General features: G+C 45.5%; 1 protein-coding gene and 1 long non-coding RNA gene across 8 annotated transcripts in view; one reads left to right on the plus strand and one right to left on the minus strand.

Annotated features, from left to right (window-relative positions):
- Positions 1–958: 958 nt before the first annotated feature.
- Positions 959–15,820, minus strand: LOC128330502 (uncharacterized). Of its 4 annotated transcripts, none has more exons than XR_008310128.1 (5): positions 15,243–15,820; positions 13,143–13,353; positions 10,447–10,667; positions 8,564–8,686; positions 959–1,158 (listed from the first exon to the last, which is right to left on the minus strand). It is a non-coding gene; the product is annotated as an uncharacterized LOC128330502 (long non-coding RNA). The 4 variants fall into 4 exon arrangements; XR_008310125.1 differs by having other exon boundaries at positions 13,143–13,339; positions 15,432–15,815; XR_008310124.1 differs by having other exon boundaries at positions 13,143–13,339; positions 15,243–15,815.
- The window catches only part of ODAD1 (outer dynein arm docking complex subunit 1), a 32,471-nt gene continuing 15,988 nt past the window's right edge, over positions 2,922–19,404 (plus strand). Inside the window, exons 1-8 of one of the 4 annotated variants that reach the window (XM_053263493.1) lie at positions 2,922–2,990; positions 5,704–5,876; positions 8,599–8,678; positions 12,630–12,729; positions 14,010–14,199; positions 15,235–15,357; positions 15,445–15,558; positions 18,600–18,667. In XM_053263493.1, the coding sequence (XP_053119468.1) occupies positions 8,612–8,678; positions 12,630–12,729; positions 14,010–14,199; positions 15,235–15,357; positions 15,445–15,558; positions 18,600–18,667 (662 nt within the window). In that variant the 5' untranslated portion in view covers positions 2,922–2,990; positions 5,704–5,876; positions 8,599–8,611. Of the gene's footprint in view, positions 2,991–3,232; positions 3,318–3,356; positions 3,631–5,703; positions 5,987–8,598; positions 8,679–12,629; positions 12,730–14,009; positions 14,200–15,234; positions 15,358–15,444; positions 15,559–18,599; positions 18,668–19,404 lie in introns of those variants that run through there. The other 3 variants (XM_053263492.1, XM_053263494.1, XM_053263491.1) reach the window with 3 other exon arrangements.

Consider the following 19,404-nt stretch of genomic DNA (forward strand, 5'->3'; position numbering starts at 1 on the left):
GTTTATGTATGAAGATGGAATTATTTATTATGAATTTTGTGTTTTATTTCAACCCTGCCTTTCCATACAGAAGGATCCCCATGTTACCTTACATAAAATGAAAATGCAGTTAATTTATGGCTGCTTCTATCCCCATTGACACTTCAAGCATATCTAAATATTTTTAAAATATGCTCATGTTTTTACCCAGGCACTCAAGACTAGAGGAACTTGCAGCAGGAAGCTAGTCCAGACTGATTAACCTGGAATACAAAAGTGTGGCTATGCATATGTTCTTGTGTGGGGTGGCGAGTTGAGACTTATGAGGAACAGAAGGCCTGGCAAGAGAACAGAAGTAACAGGGAGAAGAAGGATTGAGTTATCAGTGAAAGTGGTGTTTTATCCAGAAAGAAAAGACAAGGCCAGGGGCAGAAACAGAAGACACAGGGTGAGCTGAAAATAGTCCTTAGTGACAGGATTTGTCTGGTCAAGACGTGCAGCAGAATGAGACATGCTGTAGAACAAGGCGGTGGAAACCTGGGGTGGTAGAGCAGAATGTACCACTTCAGGCTGCAGGTTGGGGGATACCATTTCTGAATGCTCCCCATGTTAAGAAATAAACAGCTTCCTCGCAAGCAAAGACATGAGGGAGAAAGAGTCTAATCTGGTTTGCTCCCTGATGTGCTATTTCCCTCCTTGCATTGATTTATTTTTTTTTAATTTAGGAGAGCATTAAAAAAATTATATCACCTCCTGCCATCTTGAAGTAATACAGTCTGTTACACTACCTGAAGACTCTACCATCTCATTCTGCTGTAGGTATAGACCAGAGCTATCTCAGTGCTGATCAGAAATTACCCCAATTTCATCTGAAGTCCCACAGTAATCCCCAAGATGATGCTTGATCCTCAAAGAGTTACTCCAAATTTCCAAACTTCATAGTTTGCATGGGCTAGAAAAGTCAAGACAAAATTCAACCTGAGCTCCAAAACCAGCAGTTTACTGTATATTCACTTCAGTTTTGAACAAGCTTTAATTACTGAGAAATGGCACTTTCTTGAAGAAGTTCCTGTGATTTTGCCTCAGTTCTTCATCTGTAAAATGGGACTAATAATGATCTTCCTCAGAGGTTTGTTGTACAGACAAGGCATATGTACCTGTTCTAAGCCTGAAAGACAGCTGGAAATGTAAAGTAATTGGAATAAATGTTAATAAAATATCATTTGCAGATACTTGGGTGCAGCCTGTATTCCAAACGAATTTCCTTTCAATCACAATTGAAAAATGAAGCAAACGATTAAGAGAGAGACACTACTTTAGGCCCAAACTGCTGCTACTACTACCACTATTAATATACCACTTTTCAACAAAAGTTTCCAAAGCCGTTTACATAGAAAAATAAACAGATAATTAAGATGGTTCCCTGTCCCCAAAGGGCTCACAGTCTAAAAAGAAACATAAGATAGACACCAACAGCAGACGCAGGAGGGATGCTGTGCTGAGCTGGGATAGGGCCAGTTGCTCTCCCCTGCTAAATATAAGAGAATCGCCACGCTTTAAGAGTGCCTTTAAGAGCTCAGTGTGTAGGGATAGGTAGGCAATAACTTCAGAACCTGGAACCTAGCATCTAGGTCCCAAGTCCAATCCCTGGCATCACCAGATAGGGCTGGGAAGACGCCTGCCTGTCTGAAGCCTTGGTGAGCCACTGTCAGTCAGTGTAGATAGTACTGAGCTAGATGTACTCAGTATAAGGCAGCTTCTTTTTATCCCACTTTTGCATGTGGGGCCATAGCTCAGTGGCAGAGTATCTGCTTTACATACAGAAGGCTCCAAGTTCAGTTGATATCTCCAGGTAGGGTTCGGAGACTCTTGCCTGAAATTTTGGAGAGCTGCTGCCAGACAGTGTACAATTATGGTCTCGTACTCAGTAAAAGGAACTTCCTATAGATAGTATTCTGCTCTTATTTTATTTTTTACATTTTATATCCCGCTCTTCCTCCAAGGAGCCCAGAGCGGTGTAATACATACTTAAGTTTCTCCTGACAACAACCCTGTGAAGTAGGTTAGGCTGAGAGAGAAGTGACTGGCCCAGAGTCACCCAGCTAGTATCATGGCTGAATGGGGATTTGAACTCGGGTCTCCCCAGTCCTAGTCCAGCACTCTAGCCACTACACCATGCTGGCTCATATCATGATTCATATCAATGTGATTTGAATATCACATTGCAGTGATATGTGCAAGGCTGGATCAGGTTCTCACAGTTTTAACTCCTACATTTCTGGCCAAAGTTACAGAATATGAATATATAAGGGTCGTGTAGTTTAAAAGTTAAGGAAATGATAAAGGACTGCCTTAGACAACCACCATACAGTGAGTGGGGACTTGAGATATTACAAGCTCCTATACTGGAGACTATCCCAGTCTCTGGACTGCAATGCTTTAACTATCCTATAATAATGCACCAGCTGAATGCAGACTATCCCTCCTCTGTCCAGATGACTTGGGAGGGTGAGTAAACACCTCAAATCCCTGCTCCCAAAGCATGTATTTTGTGTTTCAAAGATGTCTTGCCTTGCAAACATAAGTTCTAGTTAGAAACTGGGTTTAATCCATCAGCCCCATTAATAACCATCAAGACTAGAAATGTAGCTGGTAAAAATGAAATCGCGCCATTTGTGTACATGCTGTTGTAAGTAATAAGCCAAGTCCCTGCCCCACTGGGCTCATAATCTAAAACTGACACAAGAGAGACTATAGTGGAGAGAGAAGCACGGATAAAATGGGGACTAATGCTGTCTGTCAATGTATGAGTGGAAGGCAGCAGAGGAGGGGGGAGGGGTGAAGAGGTGACGTTTTGCTAATCTTGCAGAAAAATCTAGAATTTCCGGCCACATCACTGTGCAAACCCCCCACCCTCCACCCCCCACCGACGGGACTGCCGCAAAGTTTCTCCCTCGCAGCAGGAGCCGCCCGTCCACATAGCCTGCCATCTTCTTGACGTGGAGAGCCTGGTAATATCCCCCACCCATGCTAACTTCCTTCCTGAAAATCGACACCATGGCAACCAGCAACAGCAGGCCGAGAGTGCGGAAGGGATGCGGTTTTGCACGGGGCCTTGCTGATGAAAGTTGCCATGGCAACTCTCCCGCTTCCTCCCTCCTTTCCTCGCTCCAGCGCCCGCCACTGCGAAGATTGGCACTGCGCATGGGCGCCGGACAGAACGGGAGGGGCGAGAGGGAGGGGTGGGGTCGTCGTCGACGACGGGAGTCTAAGGAAGGGAGGGGTAAGGAAGGAACTGTTAGGCTCGCACATGCGCAGTGGGAAGGCAGGCCTGTAAGGTAAGGGGAAGGGCTTACTGGAAGGGGGTGGGGCTTAGAGGTTGCTGTGTATGGTTTGAATAGTGCTAGAGGGGCGGGAGCAAGGGATTTGGGACACCCTGTGGAGGTGATTGGGAGCTGTTAGTGCCTTTGTGTGAGCCTCACTCAGAGCCACATGACTTTGCAGGACTTCAGAATGGCCTTCCAGGAGCCAGGAAGGTGACATGTTGAAAGGACCTTGGCATGACTTGTAGGGATCTTGGCATGACTGTGCCCCATAGTCACATGGCCACACAGGACCCTAGAATGACCTGCCACGGCCTTAGGGGCCCAGGTGAGCTGGCAAGGCCTTGGCTTGAACTGCAGAGTCACATGACTATAATAGAATTTTGGGAAGGTCAGGCTTTGGGGTCACCTGCTGAAACTCTGGGGCTAGTGTGAGCCAAAAAGGGCTTGGGGTGCCCTGTTAGGCTCCCTGGTACCATTAAACTCATGGGCTCTTAGTGTGACCTTCTAGGAATTTGACATGAACTGTTGCAACTACAGCTGGCTGATAAATCTGTGTAATGTCTTGGACCTTGGTATGTTCAAGCTTCAGTATGACATACTAAGACAAGGAGATGGGAACAGAGAGGACTTTGAGAGATTATGTGGGTATTTATTGGTGTCTGCCACAGTGTTGGCCAAGTTAACATTGCCAACTCTGTATGGAATATATGCTATACTCCTATAGGAGTGATGTGGTCTTGTTTATTGGTCTTGCAGGTGTTTTAGATGGACAACACAGGAATGGGGGAGAAGACATAGAACGAGTAGTAGTAGATATGGCATAGGGGGGAGTCAGGTGGTCAGCAGGGATGGGGCTGTAGCTCAGTGGTAGAGCATCTGCTTTGCATGCAGAAGGTCCTAGGCTGAGTCCCTAAGTATCTCTTGTAGGGCTGGGAGAAATGCTGTCTGTAAGAGTAGACTATGCTGAGCTAGAAAGAGAATCAATGGCCTGCTCAGTATAAGGTAGCTTTAAAAAAAAAAGCATCCCTCTGTTTTTAAAGCAACAGAAGAGAGGTTAGATGAAGATTAGTCGTGCCATCGAGTCGGTGTCGACTCCTAGTAACCACAGAGCCATGTGGTTTCCTTTGGTAGAATACAGGAGGGGTTTACCATTGCCATCTCCCATGCAGTATGAGATAATGCCTTTCAGCATCTTTGTATATTGCTGCTGCCTGATATAGGTGTTTCTCATAGTCTGGGAAACATACCAGCTGGGATTCGAACCAGCAAACTCTTGTTCCCTAGGCAAATTACTTCCCTGCTGTGCCATTAGGTGGCTAGATGAGAATTGAAGGTAAAGTGTGCTGTCAAGTCGATTTCGACTCCTGGCACCCACAGAGCCCTGTGGTTTTCTTTGGTAGAATACTGGAGGGGTTTACCATTGCCTCCTCCTGTGCAGTATGAGATGATGCCTTTCAGCATCTTCCTACATAGCTGCTGCCTGATATAGTACCAGCGGGGATTCGAACCAGCAACCTTCTGCTTGTTAGTCAAGCATTTCCCCGCTGCGCCACTTAAGGTGGCCTCAGAAAAAGATTAGGTGCTCTGAAAAGGCTTTGTTAAAGAAGTGGAGTTTGACTTAGGGCTGAAAGGTAGGCTACAACATAGTCTGATGCAGCAGGATTAAACATATGGCATACTTTAGCAGAAGGCATAGGGGCAGAAGTGGGAGAAGGAGATAGCCTTTATGATAGCAAGAGCAGCAAAAATGGGGCAACAGATATTATTTAAAGAGCACTGCAGTATTTGTCTAGGTAGGGTGACTTTATTCTGTCCTTAAAAAATGATGGGATAATGTGACCTGAAAGTTAGTTATGGTTATATGTTCTGATAAGACCTCTTACAGTTTGAAAATCATAGGATGCTGAATGGTATGGTGGTAAGTTAGGCGATCGTTGTTGATTCTTGTGGTGTTGAGCTACAGAGAAAAAAAATGATCTAAAATAAAATGCTCCTAGGTATGTTTTGTGAGCTTTTGTCAGACGTTCATGATAAATGTGAGAATCCTAGCACACTCCTGTTGTTGCTGACTAGGTACTACTGCCCTCAGAGCAGATTAAGGAGCATTTGGTTTCCAACCCCTCTGTACACATGCACTGACCACAGGAGATCTGGTTCTTACTTTCTTGTGCTCTGAACTGTTAGGCATCAGTCTCCTTGGATAATATTCTGAATCCCAACTCCCTCCATCTGCCTCTCCTCACAGTAACCCACTCTGCCTACCAGATACACTCAGGAGTTCTTGTTCTCCAGCTTCTGGTTACACTCCCAGTGAACCCAGGAATTCTGAAAATGTCATCTATGATCAAACTGAACGCTCTCTTTCTCCCCCCTCTGTCTTCCCTGCGTCTTTCATCAGGATTGGTGGAGAGCTGATGCATTTCCTGGAGATGGTTGCTAACAACTGAGTTGACAAAGGCAGCGGGTGATGTTGGCTGGAGAGACCAGGAGGTTGCACCAGAGCATACCAAAAACAGACTGCCTAAACACTGATCATATATCTGTCATAGAGTTTATTCAGTAGAGAGTAAGGTACGTCTAGTTATTTCTTTCGGAGGTAGGGTGGAGATGGCTTAATTCAGGCTGCAGATGCTGGAAAGGCTGAAGTTTGGAGCGACTTGGAAAAGAGTGTGCTTAGGCAAGTGGTATGGGGGCAGCGAGCATGAGTTTGGTGGAAAGAGTGGACTGAATTTGGGTGGAAAGATTTGGGGGGCAGCAGGGAGTGCACAGAGAAAGTCAGTGCTTTGGGAGGAGAATGTGGTGAGTGCATATTTGGGGAAGGATTTAGGGGTGGAATTAATGTGTCAGTGCATGGTCTTGAACACATTTTTGTATCTCAGTTTTACTTCAAAGGGTTGCTGTTGGGATAAAACAGAAACAGAGAAAGGGATGAGATAATGCTAGTGTGGTATAGTGGTTAGAGTGTTGGACTAGGATCAGGGAGGCCCAAGTTCAAATCCTGGTTCAGCCATGAAACTCATTAGGTGACTCTGGTCCAGTCACCTCTCAGCCTAACCTATCTCACAGCGTTGTTTTAAGGATAAACATAAACCATTTACACTGCTCTTGGTTCTTTGGGATATAAATGTAAAAATAAATAAAGCAGGGGTGGAGGCTGGACTGTAACGTTTTTTTCTGGGAGGGGTTTTGGGATTATTGAATTGGGACAGAGGCCAACATTCTGCACAGCATAATGCCAGCATTAAGGACCTGCTGGGACTGTTGCTCAACTTGTCAGCCAAGACAATGTTGCGCAAGAGGACACTGCGCAAATATTTAAAACAGGGTCTGCACAGTTGCATGGTGCTGCTTCTTGGAAACAAGAAGTAGTGGCGCGCAGCTGCACAACTGCATGGATACTCACAAGTTGTTGTGCTGCTGCCCTATGTTGCAACACTGTCAGGGTTGCCCTTCAAGTTGTACAGCATCCCTGGTGGGTCACTAATGCCTGTGTTACGCTGTGTAGAATGTCGACCTGTGATTAAGAACATAAGAACACAAGAGCAGCTCTGCTGGGTCAGGCCCTAGGCCTATCTCGTCCAGCATCGTGTTTCACTCAGCGGCCCACCAGATGCCTCTGGGGAACCCATAGGCAAGAGGGATGTGCATGCCCTCTCTCCTGCTGTTGCTGTGTTTATGCTCTAATCTTTGGGCCATTGGTGTTCCAAGAGACCACAATGAAAGCAATCCAGAAAAATGGAGAAAGCTGGAGGCCAGCCATTTTTTTCAGTTTAAAATGTTAAGTGCAAACTGAAAAACAGCTTGCCTCTTGAGCCGTGCAGGCAGTTGCGGTGGAAAAAGTCGAAGAAACTGCCAGCTATGTGCTTGGTTCTCCAACCAGTCAAATGAACCTGTGAGGTGAGGAGATGGAGACACAGGTGGGCATTGCTGGGTTGGCACATTCTCTGTCTTGCTGAGTCATTTCATCAAGACACTGCTGTTCAGGGCCGATTCTTACATGATGGCTTGGAAGGTTTTCGCTTGGCAACCACTCAACATGCCAGCTGTAATATATGAAAACGGTTCAGCTCTGCACATCTTGTGGAAAGTGTCGGTCAGTCTTTATGTTGAGCAGCAGTTACAGCCCCACAAATAAGTTTATGTGAGTTTCTTGCCCACTTTATTTTAACTCAACCACCTGCCCCCGTATACCTGTTCTAGTAATTTATGGGTATAGAGTTAAATGTGGCGGTGGTGTTGGGGAGGAGGAGGGTGTGTTCCAACTTTCGTAAAACTCCCCCTTTTTGATTGCCTCTTGGCTGGGGCTTCCCAACCTGGGCTCCGCAGATGAGACTACCACTCCCATAATCCCCAAGTGTCAAATGCCATTGTGACTGGGGGATGATGGGAGTTGTGGTCTGAACCCTGGGCCTAAAGGCAACTCTTATCCATTACGGATGACCAAGGAATGACTGTTTACAGGCCTAGGCTCTTGCATATTATGGCGAGCTTGGAAGTCTTTCACGCAACTGCAGTGGAAGGAAGTCTGGCAGTTAATACATCACATAGCAGGAGTCTGCTCTACAGCAGTGTCGCAGGATTGCTGGGTTAGAATAAGGGTTAGAAACCAGTGAGCTTCTGAGGGGAACATTTTATGGGAACTATTGCATGCATTTGAGAGAATATTCATTGTGAAGGATGAATGCCAGTTTGTGAGAGAAGTTTTTGCAGTCTTTAAATGTATTGAATGCCAGTTTGTGAGAGAAGATTTTTTTAATTTTGTTTTTAAATGTATTGACTGATGTTCAGAATAAGGAAGTGCCAGTGCAGTGAGGGGAGCAGATTAGCAGCACTTCTAGACAAAATGCACCAGTGCACTGAGGAAGGGGCAATTTTTTATGACCTCCCCTTCCCCAAGAAGCCCTATGTGCCACCCAAAAATATGTCCCCTAAGTGCTGTTGTTATGCTCCACTCGCGCCTGCACTGGAGCTTCCTTGCTCTGAAAGTCAGCCACTATTTACATTTTTATTCTGCCTTTCCTCTAAGGATCTCAGGGAGATGTATATGGGTCTTCTCCTCCCCTTTTAGTCTTAACAACAACCCTGTGAGGCAAGTAGGCTGAGAGAGTGACTGAATGGCACAAGGCTACACTGAGAGATTTCATAGCAGAACAGGATTCAGACCCAGATCTCCCTCCTCAAACTCTGTTTCCACGGCACCACACTGGCTTTTATGAAGCAGTGATTTTCAGAAGCTTGATACAGGGATTCTCACTTACTGGTCTCTTTGTTGTCTCATTCTTTCTATCTGCAGGAAGAGACTGAAGATGCCCTTCTACAAATCTGCTGCAAGCGTCCGCTCAGACAGCAGTGAGGTGGACTTAGAAGGCCTTGGTAATTTCCTAGGAAGGGAAGGACACTGTTATGGGGGCACATGCATTGCCAGAATCCACATGTGGAAAGATTAGTGCAGGAAACCTAAAGCACTGGGCTCCCAGTGTTATCAGATGGACTATTCTTCCTTTCATTGGGATGGGGAAGCACGCAGAGTGATTCTTTAATGTGCTTTCTCTGTTTTTGCGAAGTCTGGGAACATAAGGTGATCCCTCCTGAATCAGGCTGTCTTTTGGGGATGGGGCTATAGCTCAGTGATGGAGCATCTGCTTTGCATGCGGAAGCTCCCAAATTCAATCCTTGGCATCTCCAGGTAGGACTAGGGGACACTGAACCTTTGGAGAGCTGCTCGTGCTGCTAGTCAGTGTATACAGTACTGAGCTAGCTGGATCAGTAGTCTCGCTCACCATAAGGCAGTTTCCTATGTTTCCTATCTAGCCCTGTTTCCAACAGATGGTCGAATGCTTCTGGAAAGCTCACAAGCAAGGCTTGTAGTTGGTCTCTAGCATCTGGTATTCTGATTTATAATGCTTCTGAACATGAAGTGTCCATTTAGTTATCCTGGCTAATTGTCTGAATTTGGTGAGGGTCTGCCCTAGCTTTGACTGGCTCACCATTGTATAGTTTCCTCCTGTGTGATCATTCTAGGCTGGAATCCAAATGTGTGCTTACACTTCTTCTAGTATCTCAGCCTCTCTGCTGCTTTCCTCACAAGTGGGGAAAGCAGCAAAGAGCTGTCTTCCAGCATTTATACTGGGACCTCTTCAATTTTAGTTCTAGTGTAGGCTTCCCAGAATTGTTGCATATTTTTGTGTATTAAAATTCCAAAGATGTATCAAACCACATTGTGGTAGGGGAACTTCCCATGGTGCTTCTTGGCCTACATGTGCTATAAAGTATCTGTGCCACTGTGGAGAAAACACAAACATACATCTGGCAGTTTCATAAAAGTTTTTGACAGGAGGGATTGCTGTAGTTAGTCTGAAAGTGTGAATGCACTGAAGTGGAAACCTATGAAGCCAACACCAAGAGATTATTTCAGAGATTTCTGCTGGTGGCTAACTCCTTGCCTTGGAATGTGCATAACTAAATCAGGCTCTCGCTGAATCTCACACCCAAGTGATGCACACTGCAAGCCCAGGGAGACAAAAATAAAGCTGAGTGGATTTTTGCTTCTCTGGCAACCCAGTCCAATGATAGGTTTTCTCTCTCAAACCTTGCCAGGAGGACCAGGAAGAGAATTGGGGGATATTTTTTCAAGCCATGTTAGACTGTTTCCATGGAGAGCTGCGGGAGACAGCTCTTGAAAGGGGACAAGAAACAAGGTCTTTGTATCCAAAGAATGAGGCTAGAGTGAGAGAACTGGGGTGCCCTGGCTGCTTGCCATGAGGCTTGTTGGGCTTTATGAGTTACTTTCCAAACCAGGCCTCTTCAGTGAATGTTGGCTTTGAAATATGGCAGGGACTAAATTAAAGTAGCGGTGGTACAAATTGTCCAAATCCTGGCCAGCATAAGGTGACACATGTGGGCATGAGTCAGTGACTGTGGGATCCAGAGAGTGAGTCATTAACTCTTCTGGGAGCGAGCAAATCTGGCAGAATCAGTCATGAAACCCACTGAGAACTGGTTGCCAAGGCAGGGCACCCAGAAGGCAGGGCAGGAGTGAGGAGGCAGGTGAGCAGAGTAAGGGTTCATCCAGACAGTAGCACTGTGCGCTTTTGGACCAGCACTGTAGCACACAGGAATTGCCCCGGGGAAAGGCCAGTACCTGTGTCTCCTTGGCTGCCTCCACTGTGAATGTCAAAAACCCAGGTGTGTGTGGGCAGCACAGCCTATGCTCCTCTTCTGCCATTCCTGCCGTCTGCTGCTGACTGCTGCCCTGGCTGCTGGACTCGGCACAGGCTCAGGCACTCAACACATCTGGGCTGTCTGGATTAGGAATGCAGAAACAGCTGTCCTAGCTCATGTCTTGACAGATTTTCTGTGGATCTAAGAACCAGCCCCAAAATGTGAAGCCAGACAATGGATACTTGACAAAAAAAACCCATGCGTAGTGACAGACATTATGGGGGAGGGTACATGGGCTTCTTTATATCCCCTCTATAATAATATACCTAGAACAGAACCAGGGCTGCCTGGGTTAAATGAAGATTTTACTAAATAGCTCTACCTCCTGAATATCCTAGCATAGACACCATGTTAAGATTTCTAGGCGCCACTGCTCCTTGGCACCTGGGGTTCATCCAGGGTTGATAAAAAAATCAATGATTTTTAAAAAAACAACATTTAAAAACAGATTTTTTTGAGTTGAATCAGATTTTTAAAATATAAACCTATTTTTAAATTTAAATTGGATATTTTTTTAAAATCCTAAAAAGAACCTAGGTCAAATATCATCATGAATATTAATTATAACTTCTAATTGTATTCTGTGAACATGTTAAGAGCAGTATATGGGGATGAGATATAACGGATCTGATCAGTCCTCTTCTGCAGGTGGTGTACGTGCAGCGCACACATACGCTCAGACAGTCAAGCCCTTGCCCCTCCCCCTAAAAATGCAAAGACAAAGGTGGTCAATAAATGAATAAAGAATAGATCTGAGTGAGGAGGAGTCTGGATATAAATGCAAGGGATAGGGGAGGGGAATAGTAAGTGAAAACAAAAGTGAACAAAACCTATTCATGCAATCCCGAGGAACCTTTTTTGGGGAGTGTATCCTCCATTGTAGAAGGGAAATGCTGATCACGGCAGCAGGCTATAGAGACACCCCAATTTTAGTGAAGTTCCTATATTTATGGGTAAGACAGGCACACGTGCAAAATGCAAACAGTGCAACAAAGAAATGCGAAGCCTGGTTGCCTGAATGAAACAGCATTATGAGAAGTGTGTACCTATTATAGTGTGTACCTATCTTCTAAAAATGAAACTTCCATCTATCTCTGAATATGTATTAAGGTTATATTAGACAACAAGAATGTAGTTTTACTAGAAAATGATAATTAAATAGAATTTTCCTTTCTAGTGATTTAAATCATTAAAATCGAGTCCAGTGAAGCGATTTAAATCAATTTGATTTACATCAACTCTGGATTTGTCCCGCCCTCTCCTAGCTCCCCAAACTGTCCAAAGCTCTAAGTGACAAGGCAGTTCAAGCACAGGATGCCTAGGACTGGAGGATGACATTATCTAGAAGCTAACATAATAGTACGTAGCATTTGTTTAGTGGTTTCTAGTGTTCACCGTGCTTCTCAGGATCTATCATTTTAATCTACAAGATAGGTATGCTGTATTATCTCCATATTGCAGCTGAGTCTGAGAGGGAGTGGCTTGCCCAAGTCCACATAGTGAGTTCACGGCAGAGACCAAATTCAAACCAGGAAAGTCCTGATTTGGAGCTCAGTCTCTTGGCCACTGGGCTACACCAACTCTTTCTGGCCAGTCATCTGTTAACATGGAGGTTACTGTCAGATATACACTAGAGTCAAAGATAATTTCCACAACCCACCCCCACCTCACCCACCCCCCGCCAGAGAATTAAAGGTAGTTTGAAACAGGGACTGCTGCTTGTGTCACATGTTCATCCTACTTTTGCCTCTGGTTGCTAATGGGCTGCAGGTTTTCTGTACAGACTCAAAAACCTGCAAAACCTATTAGACCAGTGGCAACAATGGGACAAAAGAAATATGTACAAGCACATCATGGGAAGTGAAGCTTCTCCCAAAGCACTTCCAATTATCTTAAAAGCTATTGTCTCTGTCGCAGCTGAACATCTCTAACAATGGCAATAAACTAGCTCGAATTAATTACACAGAAGAAATATTGTTGGTGGTAATTTGAGTCTCTCTGGATTGCATGCTGCATCTCTGTGCCAAACACAGCATAGAAATTGCTGGATTTTCTAACCCCCTTCCTCTCCCCTTTCTCCCTGACCACTTGGCTCCTCACCAGCCGAAGGCGAGTTGGCCAAACTCCAGCGCCAGTTCCGTCTCTTAGAAGGTGACCGTCATGCCTACACTTTGGAATCCCACGAAACCATTCGCAGACAGATGTATGTATTTGATATCCTGTAAATGTGTGTTAAAATTCAGTGGTTGACATCCAGACCTAATAGTACTACTCAGGAGATACTCTTCTGAGAGCAGAGCAGGGGCGTAGCTATAACTGAGGGAAAGGGTTCAAAGAACACAGGCCCCCAGCTCCTGAGGGCCCTCCAGCTCCATCCCTCCCTATTTTCTTCATTATTTCCCTCACTCTGGGGGGCTGCCAGAGAGAGGGATGCACACGGCCCCCTCTCCCCTTACGCCCCTGGAGCAGAGGTTCCTAATTTGTGTGTGTGTACGTACAATTTATATGTTACAGTTATGAGACAGGCTACTCCAGTCAGTGTCTATCTGTCACTCACTCTCTTCTCTGAAGTGCCTGAGTTGAAGGTTAAACTGCTTTGAATGTCCCAGTTCTCACCTTTAATTTTCAATTGCACCAGTTTGGTGAGAATCTGGTGCCCTCTTCTTCATTTCACTGGAAGGTGGTATCTTCTAGCCATCTTTCTTGGAACAAAGGTGGGGTTGTGTTGAAACTCTCTGGTACATGTCCTTTTACCCTGATCTCTTCAATTTCCATTTCTGAATTTGCTGAGAGTCTGGATTTTGTATATCTCTCTGCAAGGAGAGAACTGTAAAATAAACATTAAGAAGCAGTCCCTTCCCTTTCCCTCTCATGTACTGATGTAGATATTGACATAGCATGTGGCAACTGGTGTGCACCTGGCAACACACAATTGACAATTGGTTTGGTCACACCAGACACATGTTGATGTGTGGATGCATATGAACTGCCCTTTTAAGCTATGTGGCCTTAATCATCAGCTCACAATCTACTGCACATGTATAAGGACTCTGGTTCAGATGTAACACCCATGATTCATTGTGCCCAGCTCCAGAAAACCCAGGTGTCTGCTTTCCTGCTCACCTGCTCTAAGGCCCAAACACAATTGTGGCCCCTCTCACAAGATCTTTTTTTGTAACGAAAACAACTGTTTACAGCAAACTGTGCAAGCTCATTTCCTCTTTCATCCATGTCTGCTGCCACACACATCCTTGCTGCATCTTTGGTCCGTGAGATGTTCAGCCTCAAATCCCCAACTCTTCTGTCATTCCCATAGCTGAGCTCCCAAAGTCCCTCTGAGCTGGCGCTGCCCCCAATCCCAACCAAACCCCACCACCGCCATTGCCACCACTGCCATGAAGCTCCCAAACTTGCCCACCGGGCCACATCCCACCGCGTCATCCTGCCAGCCATCTCATCCTCCATCCCCTGTGTCTCGAACAGGGTGGAGGTGAAGCGCTTGCAGAAGGAGAATGAGGACCTTGTACACAGGCAGTCCGTGGCTGAGGGCCGCCCCAACCTTCAGCGGGAGAAAGCCCATGCCGACAACTTGCGTATCTTGCTGAGTCAGCGGGATGAGGTGGAGCAGCAGATAGCTGAAGAGAAGAAGCGACTGGCCGAGCTCGATAAAGCGGTATGCAGGAAGGACTGAGAACCAAGGCTGCTCAGGCTTTCAAGAAGTGAAACTGTAGGCTTGTTCACACATCCATTAACTGGGTAGGATAAGCATCCTACCCAGCTTTGGGAACTATGTGCCCTCCTGACTTTCAGGGGTGTGTGTGTGTGTGTGTGTGTGAGAGAGAGAGCGCGAGCGAGAGCGAAGGGTTGGTGTTTGGAGGGGTTAGATTATTTATCTGCCCCATCTGCAACAGAAGGGCACAAGTGAGAAGAGCACTGTTAATTAGGATTGTCTGGAGACTTCGAGTTAAAAGTTCTAAGTAAAGAGAACGCCTTCTTCATTATGAACCCTGCTGCCTATTAACATCTTCAGAAGAGCCACCAGCTCCTCTGGTGACGACTCAGAGGCGTGCCTTTTCTGTAGTTGCCCCAGGGCTATGGAACATACTTTCTGCTGAGATTAGAGCTACTCCATCCCTCTTGACCTTTAGGAAACAACTGAAGACACATATATTCAGATTAGTAGATTAGTAGACTGTCATGCTTCCCACCACCGGTGCACACAGCTCTTGAAGCTGGGTAGGATACTTGTCCTACCCAGCTAATAGTCATGTGAACAAGCCTCGTGCCTCCTGGGTTCAAACAGTGAGATTGGGAACTAGAACTGTATGGCCCGCTGGAAGGGGACTGGTGCAGTGGGAAATAAAACAGGATACTTGTAACAAGTGGTAATGAGGTTCTGGGAAGGGAATGGAGACATTTGTTTCCCCCCTGTCTAGTTCACCATGTCCAGGTAAAGAGATATTACTGTGTCCAGGTAAAGAGAAATTTCCCAGTGGAAAAGAGATTGAGAGAGGACTAGAATCTTCTGGATTAACAATAGAGAGGAAAAGTGCAGAGAAAGTTGGCAGCTAAGGTCTTATCTGTTAACGCAGAGGATTCTGAGAGTCAGGATTTTACAGCCCCATCCTAAATGCTGGATTCCTGTGCCTTAAACAGATCTACATTTCCCCTCTCTCATGTGTCTCTTTTGCTTCCCTGACATTGACAGATCCAAACCTGGCAGAAGCGTTCGGATGGCCGAAAACAGGTGGTGGGCAGTGGGACCTTGATCCAAGAACAAAAGGTTCAGTTGCAACGTAGGATACAGACAATGGAGAACCAGCTGGACAGGGTAAAAGATGGTTGTGAGTGTCCAGGGGAGCTGAGAGCTGGGGCTCTAGGCTTGTTTCTATTTTCTCAGTCTACCTTCTGTTTCTAGGCCTCTGCAGAATTTGGTTCTCAGCTTGCTATGAATGCACAGCTACGAGAGGATCTGGATGTTCTCCGGCTAGGGCACGATCGCTTTGAACAGCTTTATCAGCAGCTATACAAGGTAGAGTTGTGCTAGGAGAGAATCGGGGAAAGAGGCTAGGATGTAATTGGCTGGCTGCCTTTCTGAGAGGAGCTGGAGTCTTGGGATAGACTAGTGAAGGTTCTGTTACAGAATTCTGAGGTCTGGTTGCCTGGTGAGAACTACAGTGCAGAATGGAAGTGTGTGATTGGCTGTTGAGAGTAGCTTTATAAAACTAAGGCTTTTCATTGGCTGAGAGAGACTCTATTGTGAAACTGAATTTGGCCATTTAGAACTTTAAAAAAAATGATGTCTATAATTAGCCAGTTAGATCTTGACACAGAAAGCTACAATGTCTCCGCTTTATTCATATCTCCTTGTGGCGCCTTGTGCCACTGGCTGTCAGTTCTGAGATAATTAGAATTGACTGAAGGCTGATTCCAGGATCATTTGCTATACTAGTTTCTTCTTCCCAACCCATATTGACTTTTTTGCAACCAGTCTAGAGAAAATACATCCATTAACCCTTGGTAGACATTGGGGTGGATCATACCCCAATTGAGAAAGAATAATAATAAAACACTGTGTTCAATGTTTTGCAACTTCATCTTCTAGGTCAAGATCAACATCAAGCTTAAGTGACCTGTCGTAGTTGATCCACACCACCCCCTTGTAATATTGTCTGAAGGTGCCCTTTTTATTAATACAGATACTGAGATATTGACAACCTGTATTGGATTGCATAGGAAGACCCCACAAAATGCTGTAAGCAGTTATGCCCATAGATGCTTAGACCAAAATCTGTTCCTTCCATGTCTTGTGGGAAAGGAGCATGAAGGCTGAACATGCACTATCTGCTGTATTAGTAATGCCAGTAACACTATGGGAAGCCTTCCTTGTTTCTTTACTCCTTCCCATAAATAGTTAAATAGTAAGATGCTGGTTTTTTACTGTGTACTTGGTGTCATGCTTAAAGCAGCCCCCAGGTTTTTAACATGTTTGGGTAACTTGCAGTACTTGTTACCCCAGTACTGGATTGATACAATACATTGGCAGTCTCCTTGGAATAATATATACTCCAAAGCTGTTTGCTTGAGAAAAGTTATCACTTTTTTCATTAGGAATCTAAGGAAGATAATGCTCCTTTTTCACAAGACGTGGAAGAACAGGTTCTAGTCTAAGCATCTGTGGACATGAAACATACTTGCAATACTTGGGTGGCATTTTGTGGGATCTCCTTGATCCCCTAGCACTGTAAGTGCTTAGTTCTTTCAGTTAACATGGTGCCTAACGGGTTGTTGATGCCCCAATATCCGTATTAATAAAAAGGGCACTTTTAGGTAACATTACAAAGGGGTGGTGAATGAAACAGGGCACTTAACCTTGTGGCTGACCCTTACTTGGAGTATTTCCAAACGGCAATTTACTCCTGCCCTGCTATGCTTAGGGTCGAGGGACATTCATACTATGGAGGGATTTACAGCAACATCAGTATAGTTTTGTTCATATAGTCAGAGGCTGTATTCAGTTTTTTCTTGACGATTGATACTTACTGCATAATATATGCATTTTTAAAAAGTTGTACTTTGGGGGAGTGTTGAGAATGGTTGCATGGGATTAGCAAATCTCGATCCCAGAGAATGAGCAATCCAACCAATCCCAGACGAGCACTTTTTTGGAGGCACGCAAGTTGCCTTTTTGACTGCTTAATCTAAGCAGTGGCGGCAGCTCCAGCAATGGGAGGGAGTGGTGGAGAGAAGCTGGGGTGACCAGAGCACCTGGTGGAGCAGTAAGGATGAGGCGGCCACCTCCTCCTCATGGAGCAGCTGCACTGGCATCGGTCCCAGAGGGAGCAGCAGTGCCTCTTCTGGGGGCCAGGAAGTAGCGACTAAGATGGGGTGGCTAGAAGAAGTGTGACAAGGGAATATGAAGCTTCCCAGAGCTCAGGCTGGGCAAAGTGAACCAATGTGAATGGCCTCGGCTTTACGCCTATTTATGCTTATTTACGCTTCTACGGTATGAGCTTAAAGGTACTTTATGTGCTCTTGTCTTAACTTGTGCTCACTTAAGCCGCTTTCTCCTGCAATAAGGCTCGCAGTCTGGAAAACCTCCTAGAAGATGGAGTTGCAAAACACTGAACACAAAGTTTTAATATTCTTTTAACTTCCCAAATGGGGTGCAATCAGCCCCGTTTTCCTCCAAGGCTTAAAGGGGTCTTCTTAATGGTTCAAAATCTGTCAAGAACATGTCAACCCATATTTAATGGCCCCACTTCTGTGAAGATTTCCAAATGTGAGCTGAACCAAAGTCTCCATATGTGCTGGGTCTTGTTTTAACCACTCTGCTACTTAAAAAATAAATAAATAAAAGAAAAAGAAAAATTATTGCTCAGGTGATTTTGTTGCTTAGGGCGAACACATCACCTGAATTGTTCTGTCCATAACGCAACCTTCAGCTGTGTTGTGGCAAACCTCCCAAATATCCATGTTGAATTATGTGTGCAATCCGAGTAGGGTAGAACTGCTGAGGAGTCACTTGTCAGGGCTATCTCAGGCGCCAGGGAGTCACGGTGCTTGGACATTTAACTGTGGCACCTAGACTACGAAATTCAGAGAGACAGCTATTAAATACAGTCTTACTTGTGCCAGGAAGCCTTGTTTCTGTTCTGTGTATGCCACTTGTAAAGGGGATAAAGAGAAGCCCATTGACCCTCTCCCTCCACAATGTCCATTGCTAAGTCCTGTAATTTTGTCAAGTGTCCATTCTTTGGCCCCCACAATTTTGGGATGGCTCCTAGATCCAAAGAAAACTTGTCAAGGTCTGACTTCAGTGATCAGCAGGTCCCTTTTTAAACACATGCAGCTTTGTGTAGATATGGGGCGGGGGGAGGGAAACAAGAATGAAATGCTTGGCCTTAGCCTTTGTACTTCTGCGGTGAAGCATTTGGCAAGTGGGTTGGCAAGAGAAGAAGAGCCGTGACTGAGCAACACTAAGGAACTGGAGTTTTGTACCAGGATGGCGAGGTTGAGTTCTAATAGGGAGATGGGTCTGGAGGCTCCCTTTCTCTTCTTTTCCTTCCGCAGGAGCTGATGACTACACGCACAGCCATTGGGGCCATCATCAGCACGTCGTCTGTGGCCTACGACGCAAGGTTGGGAGAGGGGCTCCTCCTGTGCACTGTGGGGAAACGTTCCCTTGTCCGGCATCCTACCCTCCCTCTCTGTTACCCCACTGCCTCTCTCCTTGCCCCCACCGTGCACTGTGATAGCTTCAGAAAGTATTGGCTCCGCCTCTTCCCAAGCCCCAGTTTCTGAATTCTAACCTTAGCTCTGGCCTCTAGCCAGGACTGTGTGCCTTCTGCATGAAAAGAATGAATATTTGGCTTCGAGACAACTCAAAGAGAAGTTAGCCTGTCGGGCTGAACTTGGGACTACCACGCCTCCCCGCTGCCATGAAGCTCACTGAGCAGCCGTAGGCCAATTGTTCTCTCTCAGTCTAACATGCTTCACAGGGTTATTGCTGAGGATAAAGACTGGCAAGGGGCAAAGAACTGTGTCCATAACCTGAAGCTTCTTGGAGGGGGAGGGATAAACATTCAGTCCATCAAATAATCACGTCCATCAAATTCTGTGTCAAGAATTCTGTGCAAATGTAAATTATGAATGTTTGTAGATATCCTTTAATGTGTTGTGTTTGCTGGCGAAGGTTGGAGCAGGAATGGGCAGAGCACAGATTTCCACTCCATGATCCCTCAGTACCTAAAGTCTCCCTCTGGTTTCAGAGAGTTCGCCAGATATTGCTCATGCACCTGCGAGCCTATTTCTGCAACCATAACGACTAGAATCTTGATTTAAACTTTATTCTTGGGATACACAATGTTTGCCCAGT

This window comes from Hemicordylus capensis, chromosome 6 (genome assembly GCF_027244095.1).
Source record: "Hemicordylus capensis ecotype Gifberg chromosome 6, rHemCap1.1.pri, whole genome shotgun sequence".
Taxonomy (NCBI): domain Eukaryota; kingdom Metazoa; phylum Chordata; class Lepidosauria; order Squamata; family Cordylidae; genus Hemicordylus; species Hemicordylus capensis.